The sequence below is a fragment of the Bos taurus genome, chromosome 16, assembly GCF_002263795.3.
Source record: "Bos taurus isolate L1 Dominette 01449 registration number 42190680 breed Hereford chromosome 16, ARS-UCD2.0, whole genome shotgun sequence".
In the NCBI taxonomy this organism is placed as follows: Eukaryota; Metazoa; Chordata; class Mammalia; order Artiodactyla; family Bovidae; genus Bos; species Bos taurus.
Window position 1 is genome coordinate 59,715,326 of NC_037343.1, and position 21,129 is coordinate 59,736,454.

The 21,129-nt window shown below is 39.2% G+C and overlaps 1 protein-coding gene across 9 annotated transcripts in view; it reads left to right on the forward strand.

Annotated features, from left to right (window-relative positions):
- Positions 1-21,129, forward strand: part of RASAL2 (RAS protein activator like 2) — a 397,752-nt gene that overhangs the window by 228,544 nt on the left and 148,079 nt on the right. Inside the window, exon 1 of one of the 9 annotated variants that reach the window (XM_005217242.5) lies at positions 20,841-21,051. The exons of 7 other annotated variants lie outside the window; for them this stretch is intronic. In XM_005217242.5, the coding sequence (XP_005217299.1) occupies positions 21,039-21,051 (13 nt within the window). In that variant the 5' untranslated portion in view covers positions 20,841-21,038. Of the gene's footprint in view, positions 1-20,840; positions 21,052-21,129 lie in introns of those variants that run through there. One more of the 9 variants, XM_024976868.2, reaches the window with a different exon arrangement.

Genomic DNA, 21,129 nt, shown 5'->3' on the forward strand with positions numbered 1-21,129 from the left:
GAGTTCCCAAACTGCTGTCCTTTGCACTCTTTCTCTTCAGAGTTTGTGATGATCGACTCCCTCCCCTCTTCAGAGCTCTCCTGTCTTGTGCAACAGTTTTTCTCTATTGGTTGTGTTTCTCCCACTCCGTACCTTCTTTACTGTTTCCCTTTTTGTGAAGTCTTATTCTTACCCTTCTTTGCTTGCTTTGTCCTTTCTCTGTAGATGACTTAGCCTGTTTTCATGTTTCTAAATGCCACCTTGGTTCTAATAACTTTTAAGTCTCTATTTCTGGCTTTAATTTCTCAGTTGCAGACCTGAATTCCCAATTGGTCGTCTGAACATCTTTACTGGAATGTTCAAAACTGAAGCCATTTTCTTTGTATAATTTCCTTTCTTCACCCCCTCCCTCCCCTACAGCCTGTTGTTCTTATGTGATTGAATTTCTGCTAAATGCCCACCATCCTTCTAGTCCTCCTAACGTTAACTTACTCATTTGTTTCTACATGCTGCTACTGCTGCTGCTAAGTTGCTTCAGTCGTGTCCTACTCTGTGCGACCCCATAGATGGCAGCTCACCAGACTTCTCCGCCCCTGGGATTCTCCAGGCAAGAACACTGGAGTGGGTTGCCATTTCCTTCTCCAGTGCACGAAAGTGAAAAGTGAAAGTGAAGTCGCTCAGTCGTGTCCGACTCTTAGCGGCCCCATGGACTGCAGCCCACCAGGCTCCTCTGTCCATGGATTTTCCAGGCAAGAGTACTGGAGTGGGGTGCCATTGATATCTTAATAACTGCGCATTGTATATCTCTTCTCTCGGTTCTCTTTTCTTCTTTCTATGTATCTCCTTTCACTGCTTGGTCATCATTATCTTCTTAAAAGCCCTCTTTGAATCATATTTCTTTCCTTTTTTCTTTAAGTTATTGTTGGCTCTTTCTTTTCCCTTTCTCTTAAATATTTACTTATTTGGCTGTGCTGGGTCTTAGCTGTGGCACACAGGGTCTTCAGTTTTCCTTGGGGCACGCAGGGTCTTTAGTTGCTGCACGGGCATGTGGGATCTAGTTCCCTAACTAAGGGTCGAACCTGGGCCCCCTGCATTGGGAGGGTGGAGTCTTGGCCACTGGACCATCAGGAAAGTCTCATATTACTTTATTTCTTTAAATGCTTTTTATAGGATCTCTAGTGTCTATAGGATAAAATTAAAATTTGCAATTACACTAAAGTCTCTCTGTATTCTGATCAGAACTTGACTCTCTCCCATCATCTTTTTTTTACCCATCACAGATTCTCTAGGTTCTCTGGGCTCATAGGTCTACTTCAGGTTCCCCATGCATTCTCATACTTGGGCTTCTGCTCACGTTGGGCCATCAGCCTGGTTGTCTTACTGTAGTCTCTCATTCTGCTTCCCTCATCTGTGATAATCACATTTGTCCTGAGGCCCAGTTAGATATCTCCTCTTGGCAATTGTTTCCTTTATTCCACTAATCAGAATTCATAGCATTTATCTCTGATAAGCAGTTCCTCTTTTACATCTAATACTGAAAGTATGTCCTTACCCTTTTAATAAGTTGTTGGTGTGTATCTTCTTTACCAGATTGGAACTTCTTAGTTGACAAGACTGTAGCTTCACTTTGGTGTTGTCATGGCAACTGACAGGTTTTGTGCATTGTTGCCGAATAAGTGAGTGACTGATTGTTGAGCAAATGACTGACATGAGACACACTAGAGAAACCTTTGCTTGACTTTTTCAGGTGAGACACTTCAAAGTAAAAGATAATCTTAGCTGTGGGAAATATTCTTTCCCTCTAGCCGCCCTCTGCAGGGAAAACCACATCCACTTCAGAGAAATATTTTTGGAATGAAATCAGAGAATTAGCATCATTACGTGGCCGCAAGGACTATAAACAGTTACTGCAATTGCCACAGTTGGTTCTGATAAGTGTGAAGTTGGTATGCGCCACTGTCCATGTTAATAAGTCATAGCACTCAGTGTGCCTGGCTGCACATGGCAGATCTGATCTCTTGAGCTGTGCTGCTAGTTGATTGGAGGAGGGCATGGCAACCCCCTCTAGTATTCTTTTCTGGAGAATCCCATGGACAGAGGAGCCTGGCAGGCTACAGTCCATGGGTTGCTAAGAGTCGGACACAACTGAAGTGATACAGCATGCGTGCTAGTTGATATTGTAACCATAGTGGTGTTCGTGAGCATGACACCTATGCTTTTTTTCCTAAAAGATTTTGTTAGTAGTAAATAGCTTTTATTAAATATTATCTTGCTCCTATACAGAATGGTAAGAGAAAATACATCCTTTTAATAACAGAAAATGATCTTTTTTTAAAAATTATTTAATTTTTTGCTGTGCTGAGTCTTGTTGACTAAAACACGATGTACAACTTCAGAGTTGTGAGTTAAGTTTTGTCTGGAGCAAAATGAGGACTGCAGTCCGTGAGGCAGCATAGCTCTGAGAGACTGCTCCAAAGCGGCAGTGGGGGAAAGTCCATATATAAGGTTTTGGTGATGGGGGAGTTCAATACCATGCTGCTGCTGCTAAGTCGCTTCAGTCCTGTCCGACTCTGTGCAGCCCCATAGACAGCAGCCCACCAGACTCCCCCGTCCCTGGGATTCTCCAGGCAAGAACACTGGAGTGGGTTGCCATTTCCTTCTCCAAAGCATGAAAGTGAAAAGTGAAAGGGAAGTCGCTCAGTCGTGTCCAACTCTTCGAGACCCCATGAACTGCAGCCTACCAGGCTCCTCCATCCATGGGATTTTCCAGGCAAGAGTACTGGAGTGGGGTGCCATCGCATGAAGCACTCATTTTACAAAAGGTTTTTTGTTAGTCATGAGGATCTGATGTCACCATGAAGGGGTTTAGTGCTTCTGTAGATATGGGGAGATGAAAGGATTGAGAACATAAAATCTGTTTCTAAAAACATCCAACTATCTAAAGACCTGTCTCACCAATTTCCCTGGAGCACAGAGTGCTTCACTCCACCCTGAACTCCCTTGAGGGTTGTTGAAGGTCAACAGCCATAGCAGCATGGGGCTCAATCTCCATAGAGGCAGATGGCAAAAGCCTTTGTTGTTCAGTCGTTGGCAGTGCTCTTGGTAAGTGCCAATTTGTAGTTGACAGTCTCCATGCTCTATACAGTCTTTCTCTAGTTGCCGTGTGAGGGCTTCTCATTGCAGGGGTTTCGCTTGTTGTGGAGTATGGGCTCTAGATGCACTAGCTCAGTAGCTGTGGCTCTCAGATTTAGTTGCCCTGCAGCATATGGGATATTCCTGGACCAGGGGTCAAACCTGTGTCTTCTGCATTGGCAGGCAGATTCCTAACCACTGGACCACCAGGGAAGTCCAAACAGTTTATCCTTTATGTTGCATTTCAGCTTGATAGCACAAACGTGTGTACTACTGTTGGAGTTAACGGTTATAAGATTAATTAGTATATCAAAATCGCAAGAGCAGATTTAGCAGTTACTTCATAGATAGGAAGTTTACTGTGGTAGGAAAGAAGGTGCCTGTCTGTGACTGGAACTCTCTGTTCTCTCTGGAAGGATTGCTTTATTAGAGGCACTCATGGGCAGTGGAAATGGCACAAGGTTTGAAGTTACTGTAACTGGCTTCAAATTTCACCTCTTCTCATCATTACCCCTCAGCCTCAGCTTCCTTATCCAGTGAGATTTTTATTATGGTTTGAAAGAAGAATGCAAGACCAACAACATAAATTTTGATTTGAGACAAACTTCAGTTCTCTCTGACTCTTACAAAACCATGGAACCAGTGAGATAATGGAGTAAGTGTTAGTTTCTCATTTTGCCTGGACAGGTTTAAATTAACCCAATAAGGAAATTGGAGGTGTGGCATCTTAGGAAACATCCTGTCTCCGTATCTCATGACTTTACTCATTTGTTTTTCCATTTTTACTTGCACAGTTTGGCAAATTCCTTTCTTCTAAAGTACAGCCTAATTCACCATTCTGTTATGTAACTTGAGGTAGAAAGATGGGAGTGGAGTTGTTTATAGTGCGTCTTGAGATTTAATTTTGAGACTTAATCTTGGCTTTTGACTGCTATAGGAACTTTTCCAAAATGAAAAAATATATGATTTAGGTAAGTGGAGCCAAATTATCTAAACATTGCTTACTTTAGTTGCGCCAGTGGTCTCTCTTTCTCTCCCCTTTCCCCCATCTCTCCCTCCCTCTCAGTTTCCTCCTCCATCCCTCCGCATTCTTATTTTTTGGAGGGAGGAGGAGCAGGGAACAGGATTGGCTCAGCTACTTACAAAAGCCTTTTTAGTTTGTATTTCAAACAGAAGGATTTGTAAATCAGATAGGTGGAACATCTAGTTATGTTTGTGTCCAAAACAGCCTGAAGCTGCCTCCAGGGATGAAACCTGTTTTTTTATGACCCTAAGGGCTTCCCGGGTGGCTCCGTGGTAAAAGAACCCACCTGCCAGTGCAGGAGGCACAGGAGATGCTGGTTCCATACCTGGGCTGGGAAAATCCCCTGGAAAAGGAAATGGCAACCAACTCCAGTATTCTTGCCTGGGAAATCCCATGGACAGAGGAGCCTGGCAAGCTACAGATCAGGGGGTCACAAGGAGTCCAACACAGATTCGTGACTGAGCACACACACACATGCATGCTCTTGGCACTCACCTGCCGTCTAATTTCTGTAGTAACAATGCTCAAGAAAGGAAGTTCCCAAGTTTCTCATAAAGCTGTTGTATCTGTTGGATTGTTCTGGTTAACTTCTTTTCTCTGAAATGTACAGCCTATTTTCTTTTTCTTCAGAAATTTACAGGTTTAACTGTTTTCCATTTTAATTGATGGTTAATATATCACAACAGGAAATTCCCATCTAGTTCATTTTTTTCTTTTGCTTCCAAAATAATTTTGATTGTGTTTTGCATATTTTTTTCTAACTCTGCAGAGTAGAAAATAACAAGATAAACTCAAGGTAGAAAAAAATAAAAAGAAGATGAATTCTTGGGATGGGAAGGAAATAAAAGAAACTTGAAATAGGAAGAGAACTGGTGATACAGATTATTATTTTATGTCAGTTTATTTTTCAATTTAGAGGTCTTTCAGTTTTTTCCCTTTTACTTTAATCAAAGTAGTGCCATCAGAGTCAAAAGCATAGTTAAACAAACCTTTTGTAATTAGTTTTTAAAAGTAGAAATTGTAGGAAGTATCCAGATGTGTGTTAGGAACCAGATGATCTAGGAAGGGAGCCAGTGAAATAATACATTGGGAGTGACTGAAAGTAAGAGAGAGAAAAATATATTTACAAGCAGACTATCATCAGTAGTACACAAAAAACAGTTAGATAAAAATAGCCTTGGAGCAGCCGCTGAAGGCTAGAAAGTTCCACAGTGGTAGATAAGCCTCCCAAAAAAGAAACCCCTTGCAGAATAGGAGTGAGGGGGAAACGTGGCCTCTTCTAATAACGTTTGACATAAGTGATATAGCATAGGGTCGTTGGTAAAGATGAGCTTTTTGTAACTAGATGTGTTTCTTTGGTTAATAAATTAGAATTATACTAAAATTTTCATAAGCTTTCCTAAGACTTAGCAGTGAATTTGACTACTACTCTATTGTATTTATGCCTAAATAATACATTCCCGTATCGTATTATTACTTGTCTTAATCAGTTCCCGCTGTGATAAGAGGATACCATGGAGTGGGTGGTTTGAACAGCAAACATTTAATGTCTGCTAAGGGCCCTCTGGTGTTGGAGAAGACTCTTGAGAGTCCCTTGGACTGCAAGGAGATCCAACCAGTCCATTCTGAAGGAGATCAGCCCTGGGATTTCTTTGGAAGGAATGATGCTAAAGCTGAAACTCCAGTACTTTGGCCACCTCATGCGAAGAGTTGACTCATTGGAAAAGACTCTGATGCTGGGAGGGATTGGGATCCTCTGATGCAGAAGGAGAAGGGAACAACAGAGGATGAGATGGCTGGATGGACAGAGTCTGAGTGAACTTCGGGAGTTGGTGATGAACAGGGAGGCCTGGCGTGCTGCGATTCATGGGGTCGCAAAGAGTCGGACACGACTGAGCGACTGAACTGAACTGAACTGAACTGAAGGGCCCTCTTCTGGGCTGCAGACTGCTGACTTCCTATATGCTAACTCATGGTGGGAAGAAGGCATGGGAACTCTCTGGGGTCCCTTTTGTAAGGGTACCAGTTCTGTTCATGAGAACTCCTCCCTCATAACCTGATTACCTCCTGGAGGCCCCAACTCCTAATCCCACCATGCTGGGGGTTAGAATTTCAACACGTGAATTTGGGGGACACCAAGATTTAGCCCATTGCACTACTGTTGTCACACCATCATGCAAACCTCGTAAGGGTCTTACTGAAGGAGCAGGTTATTGTAAATAATAGCTTCTGTAAAAGCACAGTATATTCTAATAGCTTCTGTAAAAGCACAGTATATTCTAGTGTCCATTTATATTTGAAGGTGGATTCTTGAGGCTAAAAAGTGTTTTTAAATTAGAAACTGGATATAAGAAAACTGTTAAAATGCCATGGAGACTGTGATTAATAGCATCATGATCTGTTGTTGAATCTGAAGGCATAAAGGGCAGGAAGACAATGGGGTGGGTAGGAATGAGGTGGGGTACAGAATCTGGAGAGTGGTTTGAGTGGGGAGGGGAGCAGAAGATCGGTATTCTGTATGAGACAACCAGGGGAAAATGGCATTATTTAAGGGACGTTTTGTCAAGATCTGAAAGAAAAATTGCCAGAATTGTAAATAGGTTATGAGTTTCCACGTTAAATGAGTCTACAAAGTGCTCAGCACAGTGAATAAATAAACACCTATTTCAAAGCACATCTTCGGGAAATTTCAGAACATCTTTGATGAGGAGGACCTTCTAAGAGTTTTCAGGAATTGAAAACAGAAACAAAAATATGCTATATGACATTCGAGTAAGAGTGGCATCGAGTTCTTGACAGCAATGTTAGAGGCTAAGACCACAGAGTAGTGCTGTTAAAGTTCCAATTGAACATGACTTCTAAACTGAAATTATATTTCAAGCTAAACGATCCGTCAAGCAACAGAAGGGCAATATTGAAAAGGACAAGAAGAAGACAGAGAAAATCCCCAAAATATTGGTGAAAGGAAGTCCTGGGATGGCAGCTGGATAGCTGAGAGAGTGTCCAATCCAAATTGGAATAAGGGGATGGTAGGGTTTTAGGCACTTCTCAATTTAATCTCAACTTTTCTAGATAATATTCTTACAGCACTAGGTTTTATTTAGAAATGTTGAGATAAATGCCATAAGGAGAGGCTAAAAATTAAAAGAAAGAATGCCTTTGGTGGGCTGCTGTTTTTTCTTTATTAGCTTATTTGATTTTAAGTATAGTTGTTATTTTTCCCACAATGTACATCTATTAATAAAGTAATGTGTAATTTAAGGAAACAGCCTTCTCTGAATGTGTAAAATCAGCATGATAGTTACTACTTTATAGGGTTCTATAAAAAAAGGATATTAAAATTAAATTCCCCAGCAGAATGCTGGCACATACTGGGTGCTCATTGAATGTTTGTTTCTTTTTTTCAGTCAGTTTTGCTATATTTTCTATGAGGAAAAAAACAAAAACAAAAACAACTTAAGTTCCGAACAAGTCAATGTATGAACACATTTAAAAGCCAGCTAGTTTTTAAGTAGGGCACTGAAATTTCAGACTTTAAGTATAAACTGCTGCTGCTGCTGCTAAATCGCTTCAGTCGTGTCTGACTCTGTGCGACCCCAGAGACGGCAGCCCACCAGGCTCCCCTGTCCCTGGGATTCTCCAGGCAAGAACACTGGAGTGGGTTGCCATTTCCTTCTCCAATGCATGAAAGTGAAAAGTGAAAGTGAAGTCGCTCAGTCGTGTCCGACTCTTTACGACCCCATGGACTGCACCCTACCAGGGTCCTCCGTCCATGGGATTTTCCAGGCAAGAGTACTGGAGTGGGGTGCCATTGCCTTCTCCGTAAGTATAAACTATGTATTGTTTAATAGATCATGACAAGCATTCTAGATTCCAGATTTTTCATTAAAGCAACTCCTTTCATTAAAAAAAATGTCACAGATAGTAAAAACGTAATCAGAAATGAAGTACACACCCCAAAATTAATTTGACGAAGTTTAACACCCTTTCTTTCAACCACTCTGGATATACTTCTTGCTAATAATAGTATAGAAAAAATCTATCTCCAGTAATATTTAGATCAGTGTTTATTATACATTAATGTATTTTGGTTGATGATATTGTTGACTAAATTGCCTTATCAGAGTCATTTGTGGCAGAAAAAACATAAATGTTGTTGACTGCTAAAGTGAAGGCACGGATGGGAATCCGCCTGCCAATGTGGGGGACGTGGGTTCAATCCCTGGTCAGGGGAGATTTCACGTGCCACAGAGCAGTTAAGCCCCGTGTGCCTCAGTGCTGAAGTCTGCGTGCCTAGAGCCATGCTCTGCAACAAGAGAAGCCACTGCAGCAAGGAGCCAGTGCACCACCACTAGGGAGTAGCCCCCACCCTCCGCCCCTAGAGAAAGCCCACGCGCAGCAACAGAGACCCAGCACAGCTAGCTTCAGTTCCGCTTTACTACAGCATTATGATCAGGTGACTAGTAAGCCCCACACAGTCTTTCCTTAAAATTATTTCACTGGGTAAGTCCAGAAGACTGAGCTAATACTGGCCTGGAATATGAGGAACATAGAGGGATGTGTTACTTTATTTTACTATTGCTACTTGAAATATATACCCAAGATCCTTCAAGCTACTATCCTACATACCTACTGAGAAGTTATTTCACAGAGCATTTCATTTGTACCTCTCCTTGGGTAATTTATAATGTCAGCATTTTCATATCAAAGCACCTACAATTACAGTGTAGGGTCTATGGTGTCTTATTTCAGATATTCTTGGTAAGAATAATATTCTTTTGACAAAGTTACAGACTTTATCAGGCTTCTCTGATGGCTGAGAGGGTAAAGCGTCTGCCTACAATGCAGAAACCCAGGTTCCATCCCTGGGTCAGGAAGATCCCCTGGAGAAGGAAATGGCACCCCACTCCTGCACTCTTGCCTGGAAAATCCCATGGATGGAGGAGCATGGTAGGCTACAGTCCATGCGGTCACAAAGAGTCGGACACAACTGAGCCACTGCACTTTCCTTTCCTTTCACAGATTTTATCTCATGATGGCAGTTGCAGGGGGTGTATGCTAGATCATGTTATAAACACATTAAAAGTGTTCTCTGATAAAAGAATTAAGCGTAAAAACAGAAGGAAAGCGTAAATGGAAGAAAAAGAAAACAGTTTAGACAGTCTATGGCAATGATAGCTTGTAAATGATAGCTGGTAAATAAAGAAATCCATACAGATATTTATCACAAAGCTTTTTGAAGGAAAGATGCCATGTCAAATCAGGGATGAATGATATTAATTGTTCTTACACAACCCCCTCTCCCTGCTTTTTACAGCCTCCCTCACCCACACACACAAAATACTATTTTTATTTTGTTTCAACAAACTCTTATATAGTGGTTTGTGCCAGGGATTATTCTAAGCACTTGACAAATAAATATTTACTTACTAAACTCTGTTAGCTAGGTACTATTATTATCTTTGTTTGTTTGCTTTTTAAATATTTAATGAAACCAAGGTGGTGCTTTTCCAGGACTTCTGTAAGTAGTGAATGGCACTGCTGGTGTTTGAACCTGGTAATCTGGCCCTAGAGTTAGTCCTGTGAACCTCTATGCTCTTTCTGCTGCTTGCCTTGGAGTGATGAACAAAAGAGGAAGAGTTCTCTACTCCTGGGTCCTATGACGCCATCAATGGTTATTTCCTTATACCATAAAAAAAAATAAATTTATTAGCAGTTATCTGTTTTACTGTCACTTAGTGGAAAATAATGTGCAGTCATTTATTCAAAAATATAAAAACAGAATATGAAGGGTTTTGTTGCTGTTGGCAATTTTGGGAATAACTGTGATGAATGAAATTCTGTTTACTAAAGATGCAACTTCACGCATCATTTAGAGAACTTCTTTACCAAGAACATGTTTGGCACTTAATAACACTCAATAAATATTGAGTCTAATTAAACAGTGAACAAGGATGCACTATATATTTACAGCATTTTCCAATTCATCATATTCTTTTTAATTTCACGTTTGCTTGGGTATGGTGTAGAATTTAAAATATGCATCATAAATGTCTTAGGAAGCTTTGAATGTTTTATATGTTTTTGAATGATCATTTAAATCAGGCAACAGCTGATGGTACAGGGTGAAGCATGATCCATAATAATTATATTTTACAAACTCATTTTGTCCTAAAACTTCTCTAAGGACAAAAGTATATCCTTAATTAAAGTCAGTGCTGTGGCCTTTCTCTTGCCAATGAGATGGAAACCACTGTATTTATTTCCTAACATGAGGGAGAAAGGACTATTTCCAGTTCTCATACACAGACATTCCTGTTGTTACTTCTCTGGACGGCCTCCTGAGAGATCTAATAATAGGAGTGTGAGTCTGTCCTTAGTCACCAGTGACTATTTCCTTAGCAAATTCATTAACCTCTCTTTTATCTCTCAATTTGTAACCCCAGTAAATTATCAGTTAAGTGTTAGACTTCCCTGAAATATAGCTCTTTTCCACTCATCTCTGTTTTCTATCAATATGATTTTTAGACCAGTATGTTAAACAGGTTATTTAGATTTAAATTCATTCAAAAGCCCAAGCCATCTGTGCTCTGATTTTATTACATCCTAGGGCAGATTTATCTTTTGATAGTTACCACTGTTGAAGATAGGTTAAAGAATATAGTTCAAGCATATAATCATAATTCTTGAATATGTTAAAAAATTTTTTTTTCATTTTTTATTGGGATACATAACTACTGTCACTGAAACAATTTCTCAGAGATGATTTTCAAGTTTTTCAATGGTTTTTAGCTTCAGCAATAGTAAATTTATATGCTGTGTTTTATTGCCAAGAGAAAATATGTTATCCATTGTGACAGAAAAAATTGTTATTAAAGCAGATGGTAAATCCTTGAATGTAGTGTTTATGTTACTGAACTACATGGTATTTTTGTTTGCTTGTTTGTTTATTGTTTTTTGGTAGGATTGCTGGTTTAAAATTGACTGTGTGCCTTGTCTCATAATTCTGTGCCTTTTCTATCAGGGTATTTACCTTTACTGGAAGACTAACTTATTTCTTATTATGTAGAACTTTATTTGATAATTATAAATTGTTTTAACTGTATGGACATATATTTAGAAGAAAGTTTTAACTTCTTGAAGTTATTTTTTATATTTACTGATATTTTCTAAACCAAAAAATGATTATTCATGGAGTTATTTTCATGTCCACAGTGTTTTACATTTTGGCAGATGATTCATCTCAGCTTTTAAAATAAGATAAAAATCTCATATTATTACTTAGGAACTTTCAAATATAACCCTTCTCAAAAAATAGGGGGAACATATATGTATTTCAAAATGTAATATTTGAAATGAAAATGTAAAACGACTAATATCATAAAATGGGATAGAGGTGCCCTCTTGGAGCCTAGAATAAAATTGAATAAAAGGGTCTAATTTTATTACTGTCACCATCCTAATGGTTCAGAAGTACTGAATACAAGTACCACTGATTAATTTTCCCCTTGCTTAAGAATTTAAATTTTCTTTGGGGAATGGATTTTCTATTAAAAAATAATCTGAACCATCTTTGAATCAGATCAGATCAGTTGCTCAGTCGTGTCCGACTCTTTGCGACTCCATGAATCGCAGCACACCAGGCCTCCCTGTCCATCACCAACTCCCGGAGTTCACTGAGACTCACGTCCATCGAGTCAGTGATGCCATCCAGCCATCTCATCCTCTGTCGTCCCCTTCTCCTCTTGCCCCCAATCCCTCCCAGCATCAGAGTCTTTTCCAATGAGTCAACTCTTCCCATGAGGTGGCCAAAGTACTGGAGTCTCAGCTTTAGCATCATTCCTTCCAAAGAAGTCCCAGGGCTGATCTCCTTCAGAATGGACTGGTTGGATCTCCTTGCAGTCCAAGGGACTCTCAAGAGTCTTCTCCAACACCACAGTTCAAAAGCATCAATTCTTCGGCACTCAGCCTTCTTCACAGTCCAACTCTCACATCCATACGTGACCACAGGAAAAACCATAGCCTTGACTAGACGAACCTTTTTTGGCAAAGTAATGTCTCTGCTTTTGAATATGCCAACTAGGTTGGTCATAACTTTCCTTCCAAGGAGTAAACGTCTTTTAATTTCATGGCTGCAGTCACCATCTGCACTGATTTTGGAGCCCAGAAAAATAAAGTCTGACACTGTTTCTACCGTTTCCCCATCTATTTCCCATGAAGTAATGGGACTGGACACCATGATCTTCATTTTCTGAATGTTAAGCTTTAAGCCAACTTTTTCACTCTCCATTTTCACTTTCATCAAGAGGCTTTTGAGTTCCTCTTCACTTTCTGCCATAAGGGTGGTGTCATCTGCATATCTGAGGTTATTGATATTTCTCCCAGCAATCTTGATTCCAGCTTGTGTTTCTTCCAGTCCAGCATTTCTCATGATGTACTCTGCATATAAGTTAAATAAACAGGGTGACAGTATACAGCCTTGACGAACTCCTTTTCCTATTTGGAACCAGTCTGTTGTTCCATGTCCAGTTCTAACTGTTGCTTCCTGACCTGCATACAGATTTCTCAAGAGGCAGATCAGGTGGTCTGGTATTCACATCTCTTTCAGAATTTTCCAGAGTTTATTGTGATCTGTACACTCAAAGGCTTTGGCATAGTCAATAAAGCAAAAATAGATGCTTTTCTGGAACTCTCTTGCTTTTTCCATGATCCAGCGGATGTTGGCAATTTGATCTCTGGTTCCTCTGCCTTTTCTAAAACCAGCTTGAACATCAGGAAGTTCACGGTTCACGTATTGCTGAAGCCTGGCTTGGAGAATTTTGAGAATTACTTTACTAGCGTGTGAGATGAGTGCGGTAGTTTGAGCATTCTTTGGCATTGCCTTTCTTTGGGATTGGAATGAAAACTGACCTTTTCCAGTCCTGTGGCCACTGCTGAGTTTTCCACATTTGCTGGCATATTGAGTGCAGCACTTTCACAGCATCATCTTTCAGGATTTGAAATAGCTCAACTGGAATTCTATCACCTCCACTAGCTTTGTTCATAGTGATGCTTTCTAAGGCCCACTTGACTTCACATTCCAGGATTATCTGGGTCATGAAGATCTTTTTTGTACAGTTCTTCTGTGTATTCTTGCCATCTCTTCTTAATATCTTCTGCTTCTATTAGGTCCATACCATTTCTGTCCTTTATCGAGCCCATCTTTGCATGAAATGGTCCTTTGGTATCTCTGATTTTCTTGAAGAGATCTCTAGTCTTTCCCATTCTGTTGTTTTCCTCTATTTCTTTGCATTGATCGCTGAAAAAGGCTTTCTTATCTCTTCTTGCTGTTCTTTGGAACTCTGCATTCAGATGTTTATATCTTTCCTTTTCTCTTTTGCTTTTCGCTTCTCTTTTTTTCACAGCTATTTGTAAGGCCTCCCCAGACAGCCATTTTGCTTTTTTGCATTTCTTTTCCATGGGAATGGTCTTGATCCCTGTCTCCTGTACAATGTCATGAACCTCAGTCCATAGTTCATCAGGCACTCTATCTATCAGATCTAGGCCCTTAAATCTATTCGAATCTATTTGACATATAATATTGTGTTAATTTAAGGTGTACAACATGTTACTTTGATAACATTTGTGTATTGTAACATGATAGCCATTGTAGCACTATTTATCACGTTATGTAATTGTGATACAGTTTTGTTGCCTATATTTATTATATGTGCATTAGATCACTGTGGCCTGTTTAAACACTATCCTTTGCAAGTTTGTACCCTTAAACATCAGTTTTATCCCCTCAAACCTATCCCCTGGTAACCACCATTATTATCTGATTGTTTGAGTTTGACATTTTATATTTCACATATAAAGTTTATGTCATACAGTATTGGTCTCTCCCTGTCTGACTTACCTCACTTATCAAACTGTGTTCAGGATCCTTGCATGTTGTCAGAAATGTCAGGCTATCCTTCTTTCTTACTGCTGAATAATATTTCATTCATATATAAACCATATCATATTTATCCATTCATCTGTTGATGGGCATTTAGGTTGTTTCTATATCTTGAATATTGTGAATAAAGCTGCAATAAGTGTGGGAGTGTATATATTTCTTAAAAACACTGTTTTCATTTCCTTTGGTTATATACTCAATAGTGGAGTTACTGGACTGTATGGTAGACCTGCTTTTAACTTTTTGAGAAACTGCCATATTGTTTTCCATACAGTTGAACCAATTTATATTCCCATCAATACTGTATGAGGGTTCCTTTTTTTTTCTTCTTTTCTTTGTATGGCATCCTTACCAGAACTTGTTGTCCCTTGTCTTTTAGATAATGACCATTTTGACAGGTGTGAGGTGATAATATTTCATTGTAGTTTTGATCTGCATTTCCCTGCTGCTGCTGCTGCTGCTGCTGCTAAGGCGCTTCAGTCATGTCCAACTCTGTGAGACCCCATAGACGGCAGCCCACCAGGCTCCCCCGTCCCTGGGATTCTCCAGGCAAGAACACTGGAGTGGGTTGCCATTTCGTTCTCCACTGCATTTCCCTGCTGATATGATATTGTGCATCTTTTCACATGTCCGTTGTCCATTTTGATGTCCTCTTTGCTTCACAATTTACCTCTTGGAGTTCTACTAGACTTTAGCTTGCTTCAGATAGTTATAAGAGAATAATGGAAGTAATAAAGCCCACGTAACCTGCATGATGCAGTAGCGTTTGGATTTTATAGTACATGTATGCATTACTGTGTCAGTGATGTGCAAAAGATGACTGTACCATATTTTTTGCTTTTCATAAGTAGGTTTATCGAAACAGTAGCCCACGCGTACAAATATTCTTTAACATTAAGGCAAAAGCAAATGCCTAATGACATACTTTTACTGAAACCAAATGTTATCTGCATTAAATGGGGAAAGTGGACTATTCTTCAGTTGTGACAGTAGATGAGCTTAACAGGAAATCAACAAGCTGAGCAGATAGTTATATTTTCAAAGGCACTGAAGAAAATGAGTTTTTGATGGCTTTATTAAAGTTCAGCTTAAGCTCTTAAATGAGGAGAGCCAATGTCACAGGCATGTCCCTGGCTCCATGAATACACTGAGATCTCCATTAATATCCAGCCCTGCCCCAAAATGCTTTTAGTTGCTTTTTGATGTTTATTAATGAATTTTTTTCATAGAAATAGAAGTGTTGCTTTTGTTTCCATAGTATATTGTTTACTCATACACTGAAAGTAGAAAAAGATTTGCTTGGAGTTTTCCACATAGATGTTTTTTTTTTTTCTTTGAAATATGGCACTATTCCTATAAGAGCCTGACTGTTGAGAAGGGTGACTGATGTGTGAGTTTTGCCTGCTCTTTGTAATGCTTTCTCCTGGCCAGTGGTCATTTCAGGTAAGCAGATGCAGTCTACTAAATCATCTTTGCTGGAGAAGCAAGGCAGTGCTCTAATGCCTCGCCAGGAGTTGTAGGAACATTGAGCAGCCATCGGAACGGTCACTTGTTTGGCATGTGCCTTCTCTAAACACTTGTGAGTGTTTGCTAACCATCCGACTAATAGGTCCTCGGTCCCTATAATGCCTTTTTTTTTTTTTTAAATCAAAAGAGAAGTTTGCCTTGTGGTCCCATCATATACAAATAAAATGAAATAAAAATTAGAATTTCGGTGGTATTTTTGAGTAAGTGGGTGACTGTGATATTTGTCATTCCAGTTATAAACAATGATTTCCTTTTCTAATACGAACTCCAAAAAGAATGCAGTGGGAAAGCCACAGCATCAGAATGTTAGTCTGGTTTTTGAGGAGACATTAAAAGAAATTGTGTTTGTGGTTAGAGGAAGCTGTGTTTCTGATCATCTATCTGTTCAGAAGAGGGAGTGTACATATGGAGTGATGTACACCTTAGCATGCATGTAGGGTGATGTACACCTCAGTTTGACTGCTGTTGGTATGTGTATCTGCTTGGAAGAGGAGACAGCATATATTAATGGGATTTTTTGTTTGCTCATTTTAAAATTTGTTAATAAGAAAATGGATGTGTAGGTAACTTCATTATATTCAACTAGCTTGATTTTTGTGCCCTTTAATTTTCAGAAAATTGTGCACCTATGGTTTTAGAGTTTCTTAATGGCTGTCGTGGGGCTTCCCAGGTGGCTCAGTGGTAAAGAAGCTGGTACAGGCAGCTTCTTTACCACGTGGGTTTGATCGCTGAGTCAGGAAGATTCCCCTGGAGGAGGAAATGGCAACCCACGCCAGTATTCTTGCCTGGAATGTCCTGTTGACAGAGGAGCCTGGTGGGCTACAGTCCATGGGGTTGCAAAGAGTCAGACACAACTTAGCAACTAAACAGCAACAACCAATGGCTGTCACACTGACGTCTATATCTGTACCAAAGTCAGAATTCCCTAATTACTTTTGTAAAGGGTAGGGGGAAAATACACTATCCGTATTCTTCAAAGTTTATAAAACATACTATCTGATTGATTCATTACTAGGAAAAAAATATCCTAGCCTTCTGAAAACAAAACCAATATTTGTTGACTCTGAGCTTGGAAAGTCACATAGATACAGCCTTCAGTAGTCTACTTATACCTGTTTTCAAGCCATTTGTTTATTTAGCAAATATTTACTAAGCATTTATTGTGGCCAGACACTATATTAGTTCCAAGAAGGGCAAGAAGAAAGTGCTATGTTAAGTTATAATAGAACCATAGTTTGACAAGATGATGACCAAATTTTGAATTTGATTTAGCTCTTATTTCTGTTTGAATTAAAATACAGATTTTCAGAATCAGAAAAGACATTTAAAATTATCTGCTCCAACCCCCTTCATCCAGTGTTTGAATCTTTCGTATTATTCATTTGATCATTGCTGATATTTGACTGTTTTTGACTTTTAAAAAATGGCATTTTCATGTAGTTCAACCTAATGGAACTATTATTAAGTACAGAGTTTGCTCATGACAGTGTAAGATGGGTTAGTGAAGACAACCCTATCAAACTGTCTGTATGGGGGAGAAATGTAAGACCAGATATTGACAAAATTGTGGCTATTTGCAGAAATAAAATGGCTCAAGTGCCTTCATCTAACCAGGATGAAGATTCTGGGTGCTGAATTAAGGGTCCATCTTGTGTGATCCATTATATCATTTCAAACCTTCTTCACACTCTACAAGGCTCTTAAAACCCACGAGGGATATTCTGCGTGGACATGGATTTCAGTTACTTTGCAACTTGAGTTTGTGGCTGGAGGATGAGCCATTTACTCAGGGTTCCCCAGCTTCCTAGAGAACACCTTCCTAGTGTTGTAGATGAAGATGTTCTTGGTCTCTCCAGTCCCTACCTTGGAAGCTGCGTTTCCCTGGCTATGGCAGCTCAACGCATGGCTGTGCGTTCATGTACATTTAAAGTTACTTTGAAAATCAACATCTAGGAATCAGGATTTCACCTAGTATAAGTAAGACCTAACTGGGTAAATGATGAAATGACTGTTTTCCCTTACAATTGGCTTCAGTGAGTTACTTGAACTCACACATTCCTGTTTCACTTACATACAAGTGCTAGCCTCTGGCATCAGAAAAATGGATATGCTGTGGTGTGTGTCCTCAAGTTACTCTAAGCACACCTCAGTCTAAGTACTTTAAAAAGGTTTGGTAAATGAAACATATTCTTCCATTCATCCAAGCATCACTTATTACGTACGTATTAAGCCAGGCACTGTGTTAGGCTCTAGTGATAAAGCTGAAAACAAGAACAAGCCCCTTCTTCATCTGCATCATATTCTGAATGTGAAATGAGACATTAAACATCAGTACTAGTATAATGTTAGATAATGATGAAAGCTATAAAGAAAAAGAAACTACTAGAGAGTAAAAAAAAATAGTACAAAGGAGAATGTAATCATCTCTGCATAGGAAATGAGGTAAACCACCCTAAGAATATAATTTTAAATCTGGGTTTTGAAGAGTAGATAAGAGTATGACAAGCAGACCAGGCAAGGAAGAAACTTCTAGATAGAGAAGCAGCAACAAACAGTAAGGCTGGAAGACATAAAACAGGAGATTAAAAATAGGAATGCATATTTGTAAAAAAGATGCAGTATAGGAATAATAAAATATGGTGTATGATATCCTTTGAAGAGTGTTGAAATAACGTCATATTTGGATATGCGAAAAATCGTTTCCTTGAGAGTACTCAGATTTATTCACGTATCAGAACTCCAGGTAGTAGTAAAAGTGCTCTTTACAGAACTCAATAAATTATTGTTCTGATTCACCTTCAAATATCTGAAAATGTCATTATTGATCTGAATTTGGAACTGTTCCAGGCATCTTTAAGGTTAAATAAGAGTAATAGATTCTAACATTTTAAAATACATTCAAGAAGAAAAAACTCACTTTTGAGAAAATTGAATACATGAACTTTCTGTGTCATTTCGGGAAAGATTGCTATTCTTTTTTTTTTTTATCAGATTAATGACCTTAAAATTTTTTTTTAATTAATAAATTTAGTTTCAGCTGCACTGGGTCATTTTTGCTGTGCTCAGGCTCTCTCTAGCTGCCACAAGGGGGCCACTCTCTAGCTGTAAGTACATAGGCCTCCCATTGCACTGGCTTCTCTTGTTGCTGAGTGCAGGCTCAGTCCTTGCGGTGTGCGGTCCCAGTTGCCTTACGGCACATGGAATGTTCCCTGAACAGGGATCGAACTCGGTCCCCCTCTGTTCTTTTTTATCATCAGAACCTGAGTGTTGTTCAGTAGCATAGTTTGAGAACTGCTGTGCTACAGTTATTCATCAGATGGGCTGCCAACCTGTGTGGGAAGCGTTAAGGAATCTAACTGTGTCTTGTAGCAGGCAGCCCCTTCGGAAAGTCCTTGCAGTGGCTCTGACTTCCTTTCATTGAGCTGAAATCTCTCTCTCTGATAATTTAGTCTCACCGTTTAGACTCTGAATCTTGAAGATAATGACGGAAGTCGTGACCTATTTTTTAGAAATCTTCTGAGGAATAACAAGTAAAAATAATCTCAGTGTACTTTGCACTGTTTTAAGGTTGATTATAAATGAGGCTGGGCTTCCCTGGTGGCTCAGCGGTAAAGAATCTGCCTGTCAATGCAGGAGACATGGGTTTGATTCCTGGGTCAGAAAGATCCCCTGGAGAAGGAAGTTGCAACCCATTCCAGTATTGTTGCCTGGGAGAATCCCATGGGCAGAGGAGCCATGAAGGCTACAGTCTATGGGATTGTAAAAGAGTCAGACATGATTTAGCAACTAAAACAATAACAAAACATATGAGACTAATAATGATAAAGCTTACCTGGGTGTGAAGAGGGTAGGAGGTGTTGGTGTTTTGTTTCATAGAGGGCAAGGTGGGAGTCTATGGTCTCTTAAGTCTTCATAATCAAACTCTTAGTTTGTTCTTTCTGTATAATGTTTTGTTTATGTCTTTTCTCCCCCTATAATTCTTATTTGAGTAGCCATAGGGTTTACAGGAATAGTTCTTCTGAAATAGAAATACAAAACCCAAAGTAAAAGAGGAAAATGCAGTGTTAGAGTATTATGATCCTTGAAGTAAAATGAAACCCGATAACCAAAATCAAATTATGATGGAATTAAAGGAGACTTTATGCATCATTGAAACTTGGAGAGAAAAAAGGGGAGAGGAAATAGGGTGCCAAAGATACATACATTCATATTTATCACACATATATGTACATACATACAAATATATCTGTGTGAAAATATATTGATCGTATATGAGAGATATATTACATTTAATACATATATATACAAACACATAAACAGAGATAAATGTATTTCCATCAGCTTTTGTGAAAGGGAAGATAACAGATTGAAACTGTGCTCTCTCCTTTCTGTCCTGTTCCACTGTCTGAAGTGGCAGGTGGAATCCGCTCAGTAATTCAAAGAGTGAATTTTTTAATTGATCAATCCTGACATGCTAACCTCAGCAACCGAGCAGCTGCATAATGTGTTAGGTCATCATACCAATAATGAAGATTACATCATTGACCTGCCTCCTTTTTTTGGAATGTAGAGAAAAACAAACCCTAGAAATATGTCAGATTTTCAAACAAACCAAAATAATGACTGAGCATACTGATGCTATCTATAGTTTCATCACAACTTATTGACTAATCAGTTAGGAACCATTCTGTTTGTAAAATTAATTTTAATTATAGTTTATTTTTAAAATGAAGTTCTAGCTTAAGACCTGAATGAAAAGTTTCAGAGAAATTGTTTTTCTTTTTCTAAATTTAAAATATTACTATTGTGATAAAGTGATTCACCAAGTGACTTTAAGATAGCAATATATGTGTTAACAGACTTCTATATATACATCAGCTGTAAGGTATTTCCCTGGGCTTTGTACTTTGAAAAGTTAATATTTTAATTCAGCAATAACACTCAAAATAAGAATCTCTGAAATTTGTTTTATATTTCTATTCCTAAAACAGGACAGATTTTGAAATAGATTGCTTTTTTTAAAAAAAATGAATCGCTTCTTAAAACTCACAGATGTACACATCCACCCATGGGACAGAAGAAGTGAATTAAATACCTCGCTTGGTAAATCACGTTGCTTCTTCTGAACTAGATTGCCTGCACCCAGTGCTGTGAAAGAGACAGGCTGTGAGCAGGAAGGATAGCTATTGTTCAGTGCTCTCTAGCAAAAGAAGTGGGGGGAGGGGGGTTTGGGGGGGTGAGTTTGACTGGCGTTGGCTCTGGCTTTTCTGCATTCCAATCTGTCTGAGGCATTGAGCGGGAGCAAAAAAACAGAGAGAGAGAGCGAGAGAGAGCAGGAGCGTGAACAAGCGCAGCTAGTGTGGTATAGAAAGTGTTTTGAGTTTCTGACTGGCATGCCGGAAAGATCATGTTAGCAACACCCAGAAACTTCACGGAATGCAGACCCCAGGTAAGAGTTCCTAAAATCCATCTGAGACAGAAGTTAAAAGTTTGTATATATTTAAAGGGTATCTGTGCTTTTTCAAAA